This window comes from Bombina bombina, chromosome 4 (assembly GCF_027579735.1).
Source record: "Bombina bombina isolate aBomBom1 chromosome 4, aBomBom1.pri, whole genome shotgun sequence".
Taxonomy (NCBI): domain Eukaryota; kingdom Metazoa; phylum Chordata; class Amphibia; order Anura; family Bombinatoridae; genus Bombina; species Bombina bombina.
This window is the reverse complement of record NC_069502.1, coordinates 1,100,924,642-1,100,944,302: the sequence shown is the minus strand read 5'-3', so window position 1 is coordinate 1,100,944,302 and position 19,661 is coordinate 1,100,924,642. Positions and strand designations below refer to the sequence as shown.

The window sequence follows — 19,661 nt, the reverse complement described above, 5'->3', positions numbered from 1 at the left end:
TGTTGCTCCACCATGGAGTTTAAACTTAGTTCTTAACGTTTTACAGGGTGTTCCGTTTGAACCCCTTCATTCCATTGATATAAAAATGTTATCTTGGAAAGTTCTGTTTTTAATGGCTATTTCCTCGGCTCGAAGAGTCTCTGAGTTATCAGCCTTACATTGTGATTCCCCTTATCTGATTTTTCACTCAGACAAGGTAGTTCTGCGTACTAAACCTGGGTTCTTACCTAAGGTAGTCACTAACAGGAACATCAATCAAGAGATTGTTGTCCCATCCTTGTGTCCAAATCCTTCTTCAAAGAAGGAACGTCTTTTACACAATCTGGATGTAGTTCGTGCCCTCAAGTTCTACTTGCAGGCAACTAAAGATTTTCGCCAAACTTCTTCCTTGTTTGTCGTTTACTCTGGACAGAGGAGAGGTCAAAAAGCTTCTGCTACTTCTCTCTCCTTTTGGCTTCGTAGCATAATACGTTTAGCCTATGAGACTGCTGGACAGCAGCCTCCTGAAAGAATTACAGCTCACTCCACTAGAGCTGTGGCTTCCACTTGGGCCTTTAAGAATGAGGCCTCTGTTGAACAGATTTGCAAGGCTGCAACTTGGTCTTCACTTCATACTTTTTCCAAATTTTACAAATTTGACACTTTTGCTTCTTCGGAGGCTATTTTTGGGAGAAAGGTCCTTCAGGCAGTGGTTCCTTCTGTATAATGAGCCTGCCTTTCCCTCCCGTCATCCGTGTACTTTTGCTTTGGTATTGGTATCCCAGAAGTAATGATGACCCGTGGACTGATCACACATAACAGAAGAAAACATAATTTATGCTTACCTGATAAATTCCTTTCTTCTGTTGTGTGATCAGTCCACGGCCCGCCCTGTTTTTAAGGCAGGTAAATATCTTTTAAATTATACTCCAGTCACCACTTCACCCTTGGTTACTCCTTTCTCGTTGATTCTTGGTCGAATGACTGGGACTGACGTAGAGGGGAGGAGCTATATGCAGCTCTGCTGGGTGAATCCTCTTGCATTTCCTGTTGGGGAGGAGTTATATCCCAGAAGTAATGATGACCCGTGGACTGATCACACAACAGAAGAAAGGAATTTATCAGGTAAGCATAAATTATGTTTTTTCTGTAGTGTAGGGGTCTCCCCACCTTCCCTATCTCACCCTGCAAGCAATTACTTTTTTTTGTAGTGTAGGTTCCCCCATCCCCCTCCAGCACGTTTATCTGTAGTGTCGGGAGCCATCCCTCACTCTCCCTTCATAACTTTTCTGTAGTGTAGGGTACCCATCCCACTAGGCACCAGTGGAGGATCTGGCTTCATATGGTAAAGGAGCATGAATTGGTTATCTATGATAAGTTATACTTTTATTACCATGAAGCTTATAGAGTCAAGAACTTAATTTCCCTCAAAAGGATTTTCAAGTATATGTTTGCTATTCTTTAAGGGATATTTTTTTTTAACCTAATTAAAAGGGCAAATAAATGCAATAATGTTTTAGAGCATATTTTATTGCACTGCTTGCAAATTAAAACATTTTTAACACCTGCAAAGGGATTAATCAAAAAGTGTGTTATCTCCAGGACAGAAATGCATTACTTGAAGCTAGCTGAATACATTTGGTGAGGGAATGACAAAAGGCATGTGTGTATCCACCAATCGCTAGCTAGCTCCCCGTAGTGCAATGCTGCTCCTGGGCTTATCTAGCTATGCTTTTTAACAAAGGATACAGAGAAGTTATAGAAGTACATTAAAAGGGCTCTTAAAATTGTATGTGCTGAACCATGAAAAGTGTTAGACTTTAATGTCCCTTTAACCCCTTAGTGACCAGAGCACTTTTCCATTTTCTGTCCGTTTGGGACCAAGGCTATTTTTACATTTCTGCGGTGTTTGTGTTTAGCTGAAATTTTCCTCTTACTCATTTACTGTACCCACACATATTATATACCGTTTTTCTCGCCATTAAATGGACTTTCTAAAAATACCATTATTTTCATCATATCTTATCATTTACTATAAAAAAAATGATAAAATATGAGGAAAAATGGAAAAAAACACACTTTTTCTAACTTTGAACCCCAAAATCTGTTACATATCTACAACCACCAAAAAACACCCATGCTAAATTGTTTCTAAATTTTGTCCTGAGTTTAGAAATACCCAATGTTTACATCTTCTTTTTGTAACTTATAGGGCCATAAATACAAGTAGCACTTTGCTATTTTCAAACCATTTTTTTTCAAAATTAACGCTAGTTACATTAGAACACTAATATCTTTCAGGAATCCCTGAATATCCATTGACATGTATATATTTTTTTTTTAGAAGACATCCCAAATTATTGATCTAGGCCCATTTTGGTATATTTCATGCCACCATTTCACCGCCAAATGCGATCAAATACAAAAAATTGTTCACTTTTTCACAAATTTTTTCACAAACTTTCAGTTTCTCACTGAAATTATTTACAAACTGCTTGTGCAATTATGGCATAAATGGTTGTAAATTCTTCTCTGGGATCCCCTTTGTTCAGAAATAGCAGACATATATGGCTTTGGCATTGCTTTTTGGTAATTAGAAGGCCGCTAAATGCCACTGCGCACCACACGTGTATTATGCCCAGCAGTGAAGGGGTTAATTAGGGAGCATGTAAGGAGCTTTTTGGGGTAATTTTAGCTTTAGTGTAGTGTAGTAGACAACCCCAAGTATTGATCTAGGCCCATTTTGGTATATTTCATGCCACCATTTCACCGCCAAATGCGATCAAATTAAAAAAAACTTAAAATTTTTCACAATTTTAGGTTTCTCACTGAAATAATTTACAAACAGCTTGTGCAATTATGGCACAAATGGTTGTAAATGCTTCTCTGGGATCCCCTTTGTTCAGAAATAGCAGACATATATGACTTTGGCGTTGCTTTTTGGTAATTAGAATGCTGCTAAATGGCGCTGCGCATCACACGTGTATTATGGCTAGCAGTGAAGGGGTTAATTAGGTAGCTTGTAGGCAGCTTGCAGGGTTAATTTTAGCTTTAGTGTAAAGATCAGCCTCCCACCTGAAACATAAGACCCCCTGATCCCTCCCAAACATCTCTCTTCCCTCCCCTACCCCACAAATGTCCCCGCCATCTTAAGTACTGGCAGAAACTCTGCCAGTACTAAAATAAAAGGTATATTTGGGCTTTTTTGTGCATTTTTTGTTAGCATATTTACATATGCTTCTGTGTAGGGATCCCCCTTAGCCCCCAACCTCACTGATCCCCCACCAAACAGCTCTCTAACCCTCCCCCTCTGACTTAATGTGCGCCATCTTGGGTACTGGCAGCGCCCGCCCGCCACCCCCGTGCACGCGCGCCCCCGTCGGCTCCGCTTCCGATCCCGCCCCCCTCCACCTTACACATCTCACCGATGGCCGCCCACCCGCCTCCCAAGTCGGCTCCCACCCGCCTCCCAAGTCGGCTCCCACCCACCAACGATACCGGCCATCGATGTCCGGTGCAGAGAGGGCCACAGAGTGGCTCTCTCTGCATCGGATGGCCAGACAGTGTTATTGCAGGATGCCTCGATATCGAGGCATCGCTGCAATAACCGGAAAGCAGCTGGAAGCGAGCAGGATCGCTTCCAGCTGCTTTCCACACCGAGTACGTGCAGGGTACGTCCTTGGTCGTTAACTGACATCCTTTAGAGGACGTACCCTGCACGTCCTCGGGCGTTAAGGGGTTAAGTCGTACACTGATAAGTGGGAAAAGTGGTCTTTGTATACAGCACAAACCCACCTGAGAATTGGCTATCCTAGCATTTATAACTGAAACATATTTATACCTAGGCTGCACCATTGTAAAATCATTAGGTTTTTGGTTGGTTTGGGCAGGCTGGACGTGAGTAAAGGTTGTCTTTGAAAGCCTTGCTAAAAAGAGCTAAGGAGAACTTCCTTTGTTTTTATTAATTGTCCTTTTATAGAAGCTTTTATAACAGATAGCTGTTACAGTGTGTGCCCTTTGTGTTTCATGGTTACAATGGCAACATGGCATTAGACACTAGTACATGCTAACTCAGTGCTCTCTCTGTAACACACAGTGAGACCATGATGCCATCCTTTTATAGAAGCTTTTACAACAGATAGCTGTTACAGTGTGTGCCCTTTGTGTTTCATGGTTACAATGGCAACATGGCATTAGACACTAGTACATGCTAACTCAGTGCTCTCTCTGTAACACACAGTGAGACCATGATGCCGTCCTTTTATAGAAGCTTTTACAACAGATAGCTGTTACAGTGTGTGCCCTTTGTGTTTCATGGTTACAATGGCAACATGGCATTAGACACTAGTACACGCTAACTCAGTAATCACTCTGTAACACACAGTGAGACCCTGATGCCGTCAGTGCTAACCTGAGTTTTCACTTCCTTACTGTTGGAACTGGGGGAAGGTATGTTTGTGTAATGGAGAATTTTGGATTGTATTACCAATTTAAAGGAATAGTCTAGTCAAAATTACACTTTCATGATTCAGATAGAGCATGCAATTTTAAGCAACTTTCTAATTTACTGTTATCAATTTTTCTTCGTTCTCTTGGTATTTTTATTTGAAAAAGCAAGAATGTAAGCATAGCAGCTGGACCATTTTTGGTTCAGCACCTGTGTAGCACTTTCTGATTGGTTTCTAAATGTAGCCACCAATCGGCAAGCGCTACCCAGGTGCTGAACCAAAAATGGGCCGACTCCTATGATCGCATTCTTGCTTTTTTAAATAAAGATACCAAGAGAACGAAGAAAAATTGATAATCGCAGAAAATTAGAAAGTTGCTTAAAATGGCACGCTCTATCTGAATCATTAACGTTTTTAATTTTTACTAGAATATTCCTTTTAAAGTTTTGATTTCTTTCATGCAATTGGCAAGAGTCCATGAGCTAGTGACGTATGGGATATACAATCCTACCAGGAGGGGCAAAGTTTCCCAAACCTCAAAATGCCTATAAATACACCCCTCACCACACCCACAATTCAGTTTTACAAACTTTGCCTCCTATGGAGGTGGTGAAGTAAGTTTGTGCTAGATTTCTACGTTTATATGCGCTTCTCAGCATTTTTTGAAGCCCGGTTCCTCTGAGTGCAGTGAATTTCAGAGGGATGTGAAGGGATTATCACCTATTGAATGCAATGGTCATCCTAACGGGGATCTATTTCATAGGTTCTCTATTATCGGTCGTAAAGATTCATCTCCTACCTCCCTTTTCAGATAGACGATATACTCATATATCCCATTACCTCTACTGATTCTCGTTTCAGTACTGGTTTGGCTATCTGCTATATGTGGATGGGTGTCTTGGTAAGTATGTTTCATATACTTAAGACACTCTCAGCTATGGTTTGGCACTTTATATATAAAGTTATAAATATATGTTTGTACTTATATTTGCCATGATTCAGGTTTATCAGTATATTTCCTTTTTGCAGACTGTCAGTTTCATATCTGGGAAGTGCATTTTTGGAAAAAAGAAAAAAAAAAATGTTCTTACCTGGGGTTTTCAATTTGACTTTTTTCTAAGTGCGGGCTGTATTAGGCTCGCAAGAGCGCAAAATGCTATCATTTATTGCGTCATTCTTGGCGCGAAAATTACGTCTGTTGACGTAAATTCGTCATTTCCGGCGTCTTAGTTGGCGCCGGGTGTTTCACAAGGTTGCGTCATCTATGACGCTCGTGTTTAGTTCTGAACGTTTTTGGCACCAAAAAATATTTTTTCTGTTTGTTGTGCATCATACTTTGCGCCAAATATTTTCATTATTTAAAACCCCATTCCTTTTGCCTCTGGTCTTTTTTTCAATGTCAGAGGCCTATGCTTTTGCATTTTTTCCCATTCCTGAAACTTTCTTATAAAGAAATTGATAATTGTGCTTTATATGTTATTGTTTCTCTTACATATTGCAAGATGTCTCAATCTGATCCTGTCTCAGAATCTTCTACTGGAATTCTGCCGCCTGATGTCGGTTCTAACAAAGCTAAGTGCATTTGTTGTAAACTTGTGGTAACTGTTCCTCCAGCTGTGGTTTTTAATAGTTGTCATGATAAACTTTTACATGCCGATAATGTTTCCATCAGTAGTAGTTCATTACCTGTTGCTGGTCCATCAACATCTAATGCTCAGGATATTCCTGTAAATTTAAGATAATTTGTTTCTGATTCCATTCAGAAGGCTTTGTCTGCCATTCCGCCTTCTAATAAACGTAAGAGGTCTTTTAAAACTTCTCATAGAGATGATGAAATTTCAAATGACTGACAACATACTGATTTATCTATCTCTGATGAGGATCTGTCTGATTCAGAGGATCCTGCCTCAGATATTGACATTGACAAATCCTCTTATTTAAAATGGAGTATATTCGTTCTTTATTAAAGGAAGTGTTGATTGCATTAGATATGGAGGAGACTAGTCCTCTTGATACTAAAACTAGTAGATGTCTAAATTCGGTTTATAAACCTCATGTAGTTATTCCAGAGGTTTTTCCAGTTCCTGATGCTATTTCAGATATGGTTTCCAAGGAATGGACTGGGTACTTCTTTAACTCCTTCTTCAAGGTTTAAAAAAGTGTATCCTTTGTCTAATGATAGATTGGAGTTTTGGGAAAAGATCCCCAAAGTTGATGGGGCCATCTCTACTCTTGCCAAGCGTACTACTATTCCTACGGAAGATATTACTTCTTTTAAAGATCCTTTAGATAGGAAGCTTGAATCTTTTCTAAGGAAAGCTTATTTATGTTCAGGTCATCTTCTTAGGCCTGCTATTTCTTTGGCTGACGTAGCTGCTTCAACTTTTTGGTTGGAAACTTTAGCGCAACAAGTATCAGATCATAATGTGTATAGCATTGTTAAATTAATTCAACATGCTAATAATTTCATTTGTGATGCCATTTTTTATATCATCAGAATTGATGTTAGATATATGTCTTTAGCTATTTTAGCTAGAAGAGCTTTATGGCTTAAATCTTGGAATGCTGATATGACCTCTAAATCGACTTTGCTATCTTTCTTTCCAAGGTAATAAATTATTTGGTCCTCAGTTGGATTCTATAATTTCAACTGTCACTGGGGGGGAAGGGAGTTTTTTTGCCTAGGGATAAAAATCTAAGGGCAAATTTAAAGCTTCTAACCATTTTCGTTCCTTTCGACAAATTAAGGAACAGAAACCTAATCCTTCCCCTAAGGAATCTGTTTCCAATTGGAAGCCTTCCTCAATCTGGAATAAATCCAAGCTATTTAAGAGATCTAAACCAGCCCCCAAGTCCGCATGAAGGTGCAGCCCTCATTCCAGCTCAGCTGGTAGGGGGCAGATTAAAAATTTTCAAAGATGTTTGGATGAATTCAGTCCAAAATCATTAGATTCAGAACATTGTCTCTCAGGGGTACAGAATAGGTTTCAGAGTAAGACCGCCTGTTAGAAGTTTCTTTCTCTCATGCATTCCAGTGAACCCAATGAAAGCACAGGCTTTCCTGAAGTGTGTTTCAGACCTGGAGTTATCTGGGGTAATCATGCCGGTTCCTTTTCAGGAACAGGGTTTGGGGTTTTATTCAAATCTGTTCATTGTCCCAAAGAAATAAAATTCATTCAGACCAGTTCTGGATCTAAAAGTCTTGAATCGTTTTGTCAGAGTACCAACATTCAAAATGGTGACTATAAGGACTATTCTGCCTTTTGTTCAGCAAGGGCATTATATGTCCACAATAGACTTACAGGATGCATATCTTCATATTCCGATTCATCCAGATCACTATCAGTTCCTGAGATTCTCTTTTCTAGACAAGCATTACCAATTTGTTGCTCTTCCTTTTGGCCTAGCGACAGCTTCAAGGATCTTTTCAAAGGTTCTCGGTGCCCTACTCTCTGTAATCAGAGAGCAGGGTATTGCAGTGTTTTCTTATTTGGACGATATCTTGGTACTTGCTCAGTCTTTATGTTCTGCAGAATCTCGCACGAATCAACTAGTGTTTCTTCAAGTACATGGTTGGAGGATCAATTTACCAAAAAGTTCCTTGATTCCTCAGACAAGGGTAACCTTTTTTTAGGTTTCCAAATAGATTCAGTATCCATGACTTTGTCTCTAACAGACAAGAGACGTTTGAAGTTGGTTGCAGCCTGTCGGAACCTTCAGTCTGTCATTCCCTTCAGTAGCTATGTGCATGGAGGTTTTAGGTCTCATGACCGCAGCATCGGACGCGATCCCCTTTGCTCGTTTTCACATAAGACCTCTTCAACTTTGTATGCTGAACCAATGGTGCAGGGATTATACAAGGATATCACAATTAATATCCTTAAATCCCAATGTTCGACTATCTCTGACTTGGGGGTTAGATCACCATCGTATAGTTCAAGGGGCCTCTTTTGTTTGTCCTACCTGGACCGTGATCACAACAGATGCGAGTCTTTCAGGTTGGGGAGCTGTCTGGGGATCTCTGACAGCACAAGGGGTTTGGAAATCTCAAGAGGCGAGATTACGAATCAATATTTTGGAACTCCGTGCGATTCTCAGAGCCCTTCAGTTTTGGCCCCTATTAAAGAGAGAGCCGTTTATTTGTTTTCAGACAGACAATGTCACAATTGTGGCGTATGTCAATCATCAGGGTGGGACTCACAATCCTCAGGCTATGAAAGAAGTATCCCGGATACTTGTTTGGGCAGAATCCAGCTCCTGTCTAATTTCTGCAGTTCATATCCCAGGTATAGACAATTGGGAAGCGGGTTATGTGAGTCGTCAAACTTTACATCTGGGAAAGTGGTCTCTTCACCCAGATGTGTTTTTTCAAATTGTTCAGATGTGGGGGCTTCCAGAAATAGATCTGATGACATCTCATCTAAACAAGAAACTTCCCAGGTACCTGTCCAGGTCCAGGGATCCTCAGGTGGAAGCAGTGGATACATTGACACTTCGTTGGAGTTATCAACCTGCCTAGTTCTCCTTCAAAGAGTGATTTCCAAGATCATCAGGAAGTAATCGTTTGTGCTGCTGGTGGCTCCAGCATGGGCTCACAGGTTTTGGTATGCAGATCTTGTTCGGATGTCCAGTTGCCAACCTTGGCCACTTCCATTAAGGCCAGACCTTCTATCTCGAGGTCCGTTTTTCCATCAGGATCTCAAATCATTAAATTTGAAGGTATGGAAATTGAACGCTTAGTGCTTAGTCATAGAGGTTTCTCTGACTCAGTGATTAATACTATGTTGCAGGCTCGAAAATCTGTTTCTTGAAAGATTTATTATCGAGTTTGGAAGACTTACATTTCATGGTGTTCTTCTCATAAATTCTCTTGGCATTCTTTTAGAATTCCTAGAATTTTACAGTTTCTTCAGGATGGTTTGGATAAAGGTTTGTCTGCAAGTTCCTTGAAAGGACAAATCTCTGCTCTTTCTGTTTTATTCCACAGAAAAATTGCTAAACTCCCTGATATTCATTGTTTTGTACAGACTTTGGTTCGTATTAAGCCTGTCATTGAATCAATCTCTCCTCCTTGGAGTCTTAATTTGGTTTTGAAGGCTTTACAGGCTCCTCCGTTTGAGCATATGCATTCTTTGGACATTAAATTGCTTTATTGGAAAGTGTTTTCTTTTGGCCATCTCTTCTGCTAGAAGAGTTTCTGAATTATTTGCTTTCTTGTGAGTCTCCTTTTCTGATTTTTCATCAGGATAAGGCAGTTTTGCGGACTTCATTTAAATTCTTACCTAAAGTTGTGAATTCCAACAACATTAGTAGAGAAATTGTCGTCCCTTCTTTGTGTCCTCATCCTAAGAATTCTTTAGAAAGATCTTTACATTCTTTGGATGTGGTGAGAGATTTGAACTATTATGTTGAAGCTACTGAAGTTTTCAGGAAGACTTCTAGTCTATTATCTTTTCTGGTTCTAGGAAAGGTCAGAAGGCTTCTGCCATTTCTTTGGCATCGTGGTTAAAGCTTTTGATTAATCACGCTTATTTGGAGTTGGGTGAATCCCCGCCTCAGAGGATTACAGCTCATTCTACTAGGTCAGTTTCCGCTTCCTGGGCTTTTAAGAATGAAGCTTCAGTTGATCAGATTTGCAAAGAAGCAACTTGGTCTTCTTTGCATACATTTACTAAATTCTACCATTTTGATGTATTTTCTTCTTCAGAAGCAGTTTTTGGTAGGAAAGTTCTTCAGGCAGCTGTTTCAGTTTGATTCTTCTGCTTATGTTTTTTTCTTTTCCTCTATAAGATTAAAATTTATGATTTGGGTTGTGGATTAATTTTTTTCAGCGGAATTGGCTGTCTTTATTTTTTATCCCTCCCTCTCTAGTGACTCTTGCGTGGAGTTCCACATCTTGGGTATTTATATTCCATATGTCACTAGCTCATGGACTCTTGCCAATTACATGAAAGAAAACATAATTTATGTAAGAATTTACCTGATAAATTAATTTCTTTCATATTGGCAAGAGTCCATGAGGCCCACCCTTTTTATGATGGTTATGATTTTTTTGTATAAAGCACAATTATTCCAATTCCTTTGTTATGCTTTTTTTACTCCTTTCTTTATCACCCCACTACTTGGCTATTCGTTAAACTGAATTGTGGGTGTGGTGAGGGGTGTATTTATAGGCATTTTGAGGTTTGGGAAACTTTGCCCCTCCTGGTAGGATTGTATATCCCATACGTCACTAGCTCATGGACTCTTGCCAATATGAAAGAAATTAATTTATCAGGTAAATTCTTACATAAATTATGTTTTCTGGGAGATTCTGTAATTTTATATGAATAGTATAAATAAACTTTGTTGTTTAACTTCTTTGATGTTACTGGGAGTGGAAAAAAGGATATCTCACATGTCGGAAATCTGATTAGTATTATGAAATTATACTGCATATAATAGTAGCTATATGAGACATTTTCTTAACTAGACAGACAGCAGACTAGAAGCGCTGCTTCAGTAATTCATACTATGTGTTCTATATAATTGTTTTTTAAACTTTTTTGTTCTTTTAGTATCCTTTGTAGAAAAGCAGGTAGGAAGGTGTAGGTGTGAGCATGTCACTGCAGCAATACTGTATATGGCAGCAGTTTAAGCATTGTTGTATATTTGCAAGAACAGTGGGTGGCAGCAGTGTTTCCTGTCATGTACTGCTCCAGAAATGTGCACGCTAAATATCTAGATATCACTTTAACGAAGAATACCATGAGAACAAAGTAAATGTGATACTAAAAGTAAAATGAAAACTTAAAATTAAAGAGACAAAACCCAACAGTTCTCTTTTGTAAAGTATCTGGTGTTCACGATTTACAATTTCTGTGTTGTCTCTTTTAAGGTTTATTGGATTATATGACTCAGAATAAAAGTGTTTATTTTTTTAATTCTTAATCTGCGTATTTAATATTGAATTGGATGTCTTGTAATTGAGTTTCCCCAGAATTATAGTTTTATATACATATCCTGAGAGGAAAGAAATTACCAGATCATTATGCAGATTGCAATTTTGCACCTGCAGACAAAGAACCCAGCATTGGAAATTGTAGCAACTACTGCTTGATAAATCTACCCATAGTGATCAACTGTACAATCTACCCCCGGAGTTTCAGGTCTGCCTAAAACTTAAAGGGACTGTAAAGTCAGAACTAAACTTTCACGATTCAGATAGGGCATGCAATTTTAAACAACTTTCCAATTTACTTTTATCATCGAATTTGCTTTGTTCCCTTGGTAGTATTTTTGAAATGCTAAACTTAGCTAAACTCAAACTGATTTCTAAACCATTGAAAACCGCCTCTTAGCTCAGAACATTTTGAAAGTTTTTCACAGTTACAGTGTTGGTTCACAGTTATACAGTGAAGTTATTTAGGAGTCTGCACTGATTGACTACACTGCATGTTTGTCAAAAGCACTTGGATAAGGAGGCTGTCTGCAGAGCCTTAGATACAAGGTAGTCACAGAGGTAAAAAGTGTATTAATATAACTGTGTTGGTTATGCAAAAACAGTGAATGGGTAATAAAGGGATTGTCTATCTTTTTAAATAAGAAAAATGTTGGTGTAGACTGTCCCTTTAAGTTAAGAAACAGCGGTCGGTAAGACCATTGCTCCTTAAAGTGATGGTAAACTCTTTTAATTGTAAAAGACATATTTACATTGTTAATGTTATGTAAGATCAAACCGCATTATTAGTTTTTCATTTTCGAATGTAAATTATAAGTAATATTACTCTTATTTTGTTATCATGTTTGCAACGCAGCTCCCCGCCTCGCTCCACCCCTCTTACATGCCCGTAACCAAACTTTGTTTTGTCCTCTCTCCTCCCTCTCCTTACGTCATCCCTAGTGCTCGTTCACGAAATTAAATTACTAAACGCATGCGCATTCGTTTCCCTGACGTCTAGGAAGTAAACATTGACTCGTGAACATTGCTCTGTATAACATCATCATTGCATTACAGCATGATTAAAACAAATGAGATCGTAAATACTTTATTTTCATAACAAACATAGTGACAATAGAAATTAGTGTGATGTACTTACTGGCACTGCTCCAAGTAAGGAATGTATACAATACATTGCTTACTTTCGAGTGCAGAGAGTGCCGTGTGAAAACTGACATAAGACGCATGCGTGAAATCGACCGTGCACGCGCAAAGTCTTATCGGGATTTGGATGCTGTTGATTGGTTGGTAGTATCGTCGGGAATGATCGTAAAGGCGCATGCGCTAAATATTTTATTGCTAACAGCCTTTCTAGCGACTGGAGAGATGATTGGGCACAGGCAGGGGAAATCAATGTGACGTCACGGTGGGCTGGCGAATTTACAGAACGGAGACATTCTGAATATGGAAAATAAAAGGTAAACTGCTATTTCATGTTTACATGGAAATTACACAGGACATTATAATAGAGTATGACAATACAGATTACATATTCAACCGATACTGAGTTTACCATCCCTTTAACTCATCCGCCACCCCATATCAGCTACACTGGGGCTGAGTATGGAATCGACAATATTGCCTTTTTTGTTTTTCTTTCAGTGATTTTGGCATATTGGCTTCTGTATAAATATGGGACTAATTTATTATAGTAAGACCATAAATTAATTTCAGGAATCTTCATTTAATTTATCAATGGTCTTCTTTTGTTTCTACCAATCTCAGCTAAAGTCTCCTCCAGGAAACGTCATCTGCACAAAGTATTCTGGCCATTATAGTTAGTTCAAGGATTATGGGTTTCTTTCCCACACATACATCATATATTCTGAAGTAGAAAACTGTCACATTGGCAATGATGGAGCTTTGGCGGATATTTGTGATAATTTGTGCAAGCGTAACAGACAGCATTTCTGCATTGTCAGCTGTCAACAAATAGAAAGAAACTGTGAGTTCTTAATTATTCAGATGTTAAAATCATTAACAGCTGTAACTCATCTAAGACCGGATTTACCTGCTGATTTAGTCTTTTTAACAGGGCCACTTCCCAGAACAGGTTCTTACTTAAAGGGTGACCAGTGTTTTTTTTTTTTTTGTCAAAATAAATTTCTTTAAAGAAATACCTATTTATTCACAATACTATGTTGCAATTATTTCCATTTTATCAGTTGTACCTGAAAAAGGTATTTTGCTTGGATACTTTAAGTTAAATTCCCTCTGATAGTTCTATGTATAAGATTAATGTTTTAATTTTGGGGGGAAAATGTTTTTCATACTGGTTCAGGGTACTTATGAATATTTTTGATCACACCTAGTTTTTGCATGACAATGAGGGGACATAGACCTACACGCCTAAAACATACAAAACAGATTAGTACTTTCAGAGATAAAGTTTTATCAAAGTTGTAAGATTCTGAAAGACTTCACACTGGGATATGGTGAAAAAATATCACAATTTTCTATGCACGGGCATCTTTACTTCTACTGTATGCTGATCGCAAGATTCTGAGCCATTTCTGATTGCACGATTGAGATAAATCAAATAGTTTCTTTTTGTCAGTTGATTTTTAGAATTCATTTTTTTCAATCAATTAAATAAATCATTGTTAATGTCTTAGGGATTTTGGTTGGTATAGTTTCAGCACCAAAACAGATCATTTTAGTTGGCTTATCGAGTACCTAAAACCTGCCATCATTGCACTTTTTTTTTTGCGGTAATATTTTTAGGGGTTATGGCTTTTGACAAAAAAATGTTTTTTCTATTTGTGGTTTAAGCATAAATCCTATTATTTGCATAACTATTTTGTGGAAACAATTAATTTCTTTGAATGATGTGCCTACATTTTATTGCTAAGCAAAGATGTATTTATTTATTTTTCAGATATTGTTTTAATATTTAAAATAGGATGATGATTACATTTTCAAAACCAATAAAATGTTTTATTGTAAATTGTCTTTGGGTGGCAACGTGATAAGAAAAATGATGTACTTTTTTTAAATCAAATATATGATAGGATTCTACAAGTGAGATTATCTAAGTCCCTTGCTTTATTGGCTAGAAAATTTGGAATCCATTCTTTAAGGTTGGTTGATTTTTAAAGGGGAATGAAACCTAAAAAAAAATATTTAATGGTTCAGATAGCGCACATAATTTTAAACTCTCTAATTTACTTATATTATCAAATGTTCTTTTGTATCTTTTGTTGAAAAGCAGGGACTTATGCTCAGAAGCGTGCACGTGTTTGGAGCAATATATGGCAGCAGTGTTGCAAGAATGTGTAATTAATTTGCAAGAGCACTAGATGGCATCACTATTTCCTGCCATGAAGCGTTCTAGACACCTACCTAGGCATCTCTTCAACAAAGAATACCTTGGAAACAAAGCAAATTTGATCATAAAAGTAAATTGAAAACTTTGTATTAAAAATGTATGCTCTGTTTGAATCCCAAAATATATTTTTTGGGTTTCATATCCCTTTAAGGGCTTAACCTCATTTCTTCCAACATTACTTAATATCTTCTAAACTCTGAAGTAGTGCTAGTTGTGTTACTAAATGTGTTTTGTTTTTAGTGTACCTCAACCACTTTACTTTATATTTATTCAAATTGTATCCAATAAAAATATTATCCTTGCATTAGAAAGCCTTGTGGAAGTCACATACATGATATTCAGAATGCGCAGATGTCCGCCGTTAAAATTGCCCTTCTTTTTGTTTCCATTTCAGAAATATGAAAAACCAAAGTTTGTTCAGTGCTTAGCATTTTTAGCAAATGGAGATGTGCTTGCCGGTGACTCAGGTGGGGTGTTGCTCATATGGAGCAAAACTGCTGCAGAATCCACAGCTGGCAAAGGAGCAAAAGGTTTGTTGTGACACAATTTGCCTGATGTGTAAATAATCACAATAGATGTATTTTTTTTTTTGGGGGGGGGGGGGGAATGCTCTATCATCATCATTTTGATAATAAAGTTGCCTTTTCAGCAAAGAATACTTAATGATATTTTGTAGTTACTAAAATATATGATTTATGGCTGGAACTGACAATCAGTGCTCTGAATCTCCAGCCCTCAGGGTGCACAAACAGGGCAGATTTTAATGATATCTGTGCTAGAGCACAGGTGAAGTCATCAGCTCATGGGTGAGAGCAGATTATTTCACTTGTGTACCAGTTCAAATATCATTAAAGGAACATGAAACCCAATTTTCTCCTGTTAAGTGTAGTCAGTCCACGGGTCATCTATTACTTATGGGATTATAACTCCTCCCTAACAGGAAGTGCAAGAGGATCACCCAAGCAGAGCTGCTATATAGCTCCTCCCCCCTACGTCATACCCAGTCATTCTCTTGCACTTAACTAATAGATAGGATGTGTGAGAGGAGTGTGGTTATTAAATTTAGTTTTTTATTTCTTCAATCAAAAGTTTGTTGTTTTAAACAGCACAGGAGTGTGTTGTTTCTTCTCAGGCAGTATTAGAAGAAGAATCTACCTGAGTTTGTGTATGATCTTAGCGGACGTAACTAAGATCCATTTGCTGTTCTCGGCCATTCTGAGGAGCGAGGTAACTTCAGAACAGGGGACAGCGGGCAGGGTTCACCTGCAAAGAGGTATGTTGCAGTATATTATTTTCTAAGGAATGGAATTGACTGAGAAAATACTGCTAATACCAATATAATGTAAGTACAGCCTTAAATGCAGTAGTAGCAACTGGTATCAGGCTGTTATGTATGTATGTTGGCACTAAAGTATTTCTGGGGAATGGCACTTCACTAAGAAAATACTGTATACATATAACTTATAGCCTTTCTGCAGTGATAGCGACTAGCAACAAGCTTTTATTATCATTTCATATTTTAAAACGTTTACTGGCAGGTTAATCGTTTTTCTCTCTGAGGTACTTGGTGAAAAATTTATGGGCATTATTTTCCACTTGGCTGTCGTTTATTTTGAATAAAATCAGTTTACTGAGCTTCCCCACTGCTGTATTATGAGTGGGAGGGGCCTATTTTGGCGCTTTTACTACGCATTAAAAATTCAGTCAGTCTTCCTTATTGTCCCTGCATGATCCAGGACGTCTCTACAGAGCTCAGGGGTCTCCAAAACTAGTTTGAGGGAGGTAATCACTCACAGCAGACCTGTGAGACTGTGCTTTGACTGTGATAAAAACGTATATATTTTATTTGTTATTCGTTTTTTGGTATTAAGGGGTTAATAATCCATTTGCTAATGGGTGCAATCCTTTGCTAAATTAATGCATTTCATGTGAAAAATTGATTGCTATAACTAAACCGGTTCATTGTTATCTCAATGTGACAGTTTTTTTGTGTACTTCTTAAAGGCACAGTAACGTTTTTTTATATTGCTTGTAAATTCATTTGAAAAGTATTTTCCAAGCTTGCTAGTCTAATTGCTAGTTTGTTTAAACATGTCTGACGCAGAGGAATCTCTTTGTGCAATATGTTCAAAGGCCAACGTGGAGCCCAATAGAAATTTATGTACTAATTGCATTGATGCTACTTTAAATAAAAGCCAATCTGTACATGTTAAGAAAAATTCACCAGACAACGAGGGGGAAGTTATGCCGACTAACTTGCCTCACGTGTCAGTACCTGCATCTCCCGCTCAGGAGGTGCGTGATATTGTAACGCCAAGTACATCAGGGCGGCCATTACAAATCACTTTACAAGACATGGCTAATGTTATAACTGAAGTTTTATCTAAATTGCCAGAACTTAGGGGTAAACGAGACCACTCTGGGGTGAGAACAGAGTGCGCTGATAATGCTAGGGCCATGTCTGATACTGCGTCACAGTTTGCAGAACATGAAGACGGAGAGCTTCATTCTGTGGGTGACGGATCTGATCCAAATAAACTGGATTCAGACATTTCAAATTTTAAATTTAAGCTTGAGAACCTCCGTGTATTACTAGGGGAGGTGTTAGCGGCTCTGAATGATTGTAACACGGTTGCAATCCCAGAGAAAATATGTAGGTTGGATAAATATTTTGCGGTACCGACGTGTACTGATGTTTTCTTTCATGTAATTAACAAGAGTCCATGAGCTAGTGACGTATGGGATATACATTCCTACCAGGAGGGGCAAAGTTTCCCAAACCTTAAAATGCCTATAAATACACCCCTCACCACACCCACAAATCAGTTTTACAAACTTTGCCTCCAAGGGAGGTGGTGAAGTAAGTTTGTGCTAGATTCTACGTTGATATGCGCTCCGCAGCAAGTTGGAGCCCGGTTTTCCTCTCAGCGTGCAGTGAATGTCAGAGGGATGTGAGGAGAGTATTGCCTATTGAATGCAGTGATCTCCTTCTACGGGGTCTATTTCATAAGGTTCTCTGTTATCGGTCGTAGAGATTCATCTCTTACCTCCCTTTTCAGATCGACGATATACTCTTATATTTACCATTTCCTCTACTGATTCTCGTTTCAGTACTGGTTTGGCTTTCTACAAACATGTAGATGAGTGTCCTGGGGTAAGTAAGTCTTATTTTCTGTGACACTCTAAGCTATGGTTGGGCACTTTATTTATAAAGTTCTAAATATATGTATTCAAACATTTATTTGCCTTGACTCAGAATGTTCAACTTTCCTTATTTCCAGACAGTCAGTTTCATATTTGGGATTATGCTTTAAATTATCATATTTTGTCTTACCTCAAAAATTTGACTTTTTTCCCTGTGGGCTGTTAGGCTCGCGGGGGCTGAAAATGCTTCATTTTATTGCGTCATTTTTGGCGCGGATTTTTTTGGCGCAAAAATTCATTTCCGTAAGACTTCTAGTCTATTTGTTATCTTTTCCGGTTCTAGGAAAGGCCAGAAAGCTTCTGCCATTTCTTTGGCATCTTGGTTGAAATCTTTAATTCATCTTGCCTATGTTGAGTCGGGTAAAACTCCGCCTCAAAGAATTACAGCTCATTCTACTAGGTCAGTATCTACTTCCTGGGCGTTTAGGAATGAAGCTTCGGTTGACCAGATCTGCAAAGCAGCAACTTGGTCTTCTTTGCATACTTTTACTAAATTCTACCATTTTGATGTATTTTCTTCTTCTGAAGCAGTTTTTGGTAGAAAAGTTCTTCAGGCAGCGGTTTCAGTTTGAATCTTCTGCTTATGTTTTTTGTTAAACTTTATTTTGGGTGTGGATTATTTTCAGCAGGAATTGGCTGTCTTTATTTTATCCCTCCCTCTCTAGTGACTCTTGTGTGGAAAGATCCACATCTTGGGTAGTCATTATCCCATACGTCACTAGCTCATGGACTCTTGTTAATTACATGAAAGAAAACATAATTTATGTAAGAACTTACCTGATAAATTCATTTCTTTCATATTAACAAGAGTCCATGAGGCCCACCCTTTTTTGTGGTGGTTATGATTTTTTTGTATAAAGCACAATTATTCCAATTCCTTATTTTATATGCTTCGCACTTTTTCTTATCACCCCACTTCTTGGCTATTCGTTAAACTGATTTGTGGGTGTGGTGAGGGGTGTATTTATAGGCATTTTAAGGTTTGGGAAACTTTGCCCCTCCTGGTAGGAATGTATATCCCATACGTCACTAGCTCATGGACTCTTGTTAATATGAAAGAAATGAATTTATCAGGTAAGTTCTTACATAAATTATGTTTTTCCTATACCTAAAAGACTTACTGAAATTGTTAACAAGGAGTGGGATAGACCCGGTGTGCCTTTCTCACCCCCTCCTATATTCAGAAAAATGTTTCCAATAGACGCCACCACACGGGACTTATGGCAAATGGTCCCTAAGGTGGAGGGAGCAGTTTCTACTTTAGCTAAGCGTACCACTATCCCGGTGGAGGATAGCTGTGCTTTTTCAGATCCAATGGATAAAAATTTAGAGGGTTACCTTAAGAAAATGTTTGATCAACAAGGTTTTATATTGCAACCCCTTGCATGCATTGCGCCTGTCACGGCTGCGGCGGCATTCTGGTTTGAGTCTCTGGAAGAGACCCTTGACACAGCTCCATTGGATGAGATTACACACAAGCTTAAAGCCCTTAAGCTAGCTAATTCATTTATTTCTGATGCCGTAGTACATTTAACTAAACTTACGGCTAAGAATTCCGGATTCGCCATTCAGGCGCGCAGAGCGCTGTGGCTAAAATCATGGTCAGCTGATGTGACTTCTAAATCTAAATTGCTTAACATACCTTTCAAAGGGCAGACATTATTCGGGCCCGGTTTGAAAGAAATTATCGCTGACATTACTGGAGGTAAGGGCCATGCCATTG

The 19,661-nt window shown here is 38.4% G+C and overlaps 1 protein-coding gene across 2 annotated transcripts in view; it reads left to right on the top strand.

Annotated features, from left to right (window-relative positions):
• EML4 (EMAP like 4) overlaps window positions 1–19,661 on the top strand; it is a 401,715-nt gene that overhangs the window by 214,662 nt on the left and 167,392 nt on the right. For both annotated transcript variants that reach the window (XM_053712326.1, XM_053712325.1), the window contains exon 12: window positions 15,129–15,264. In XM_053712326.1, coding sequence (XP_053568301.1) covers window positions 15,129–15,264 — 136 coding nt within the window. The remainder of the gene's footprint in view (window positions 1–15,128; window positions 15,265–19,661) is intronic.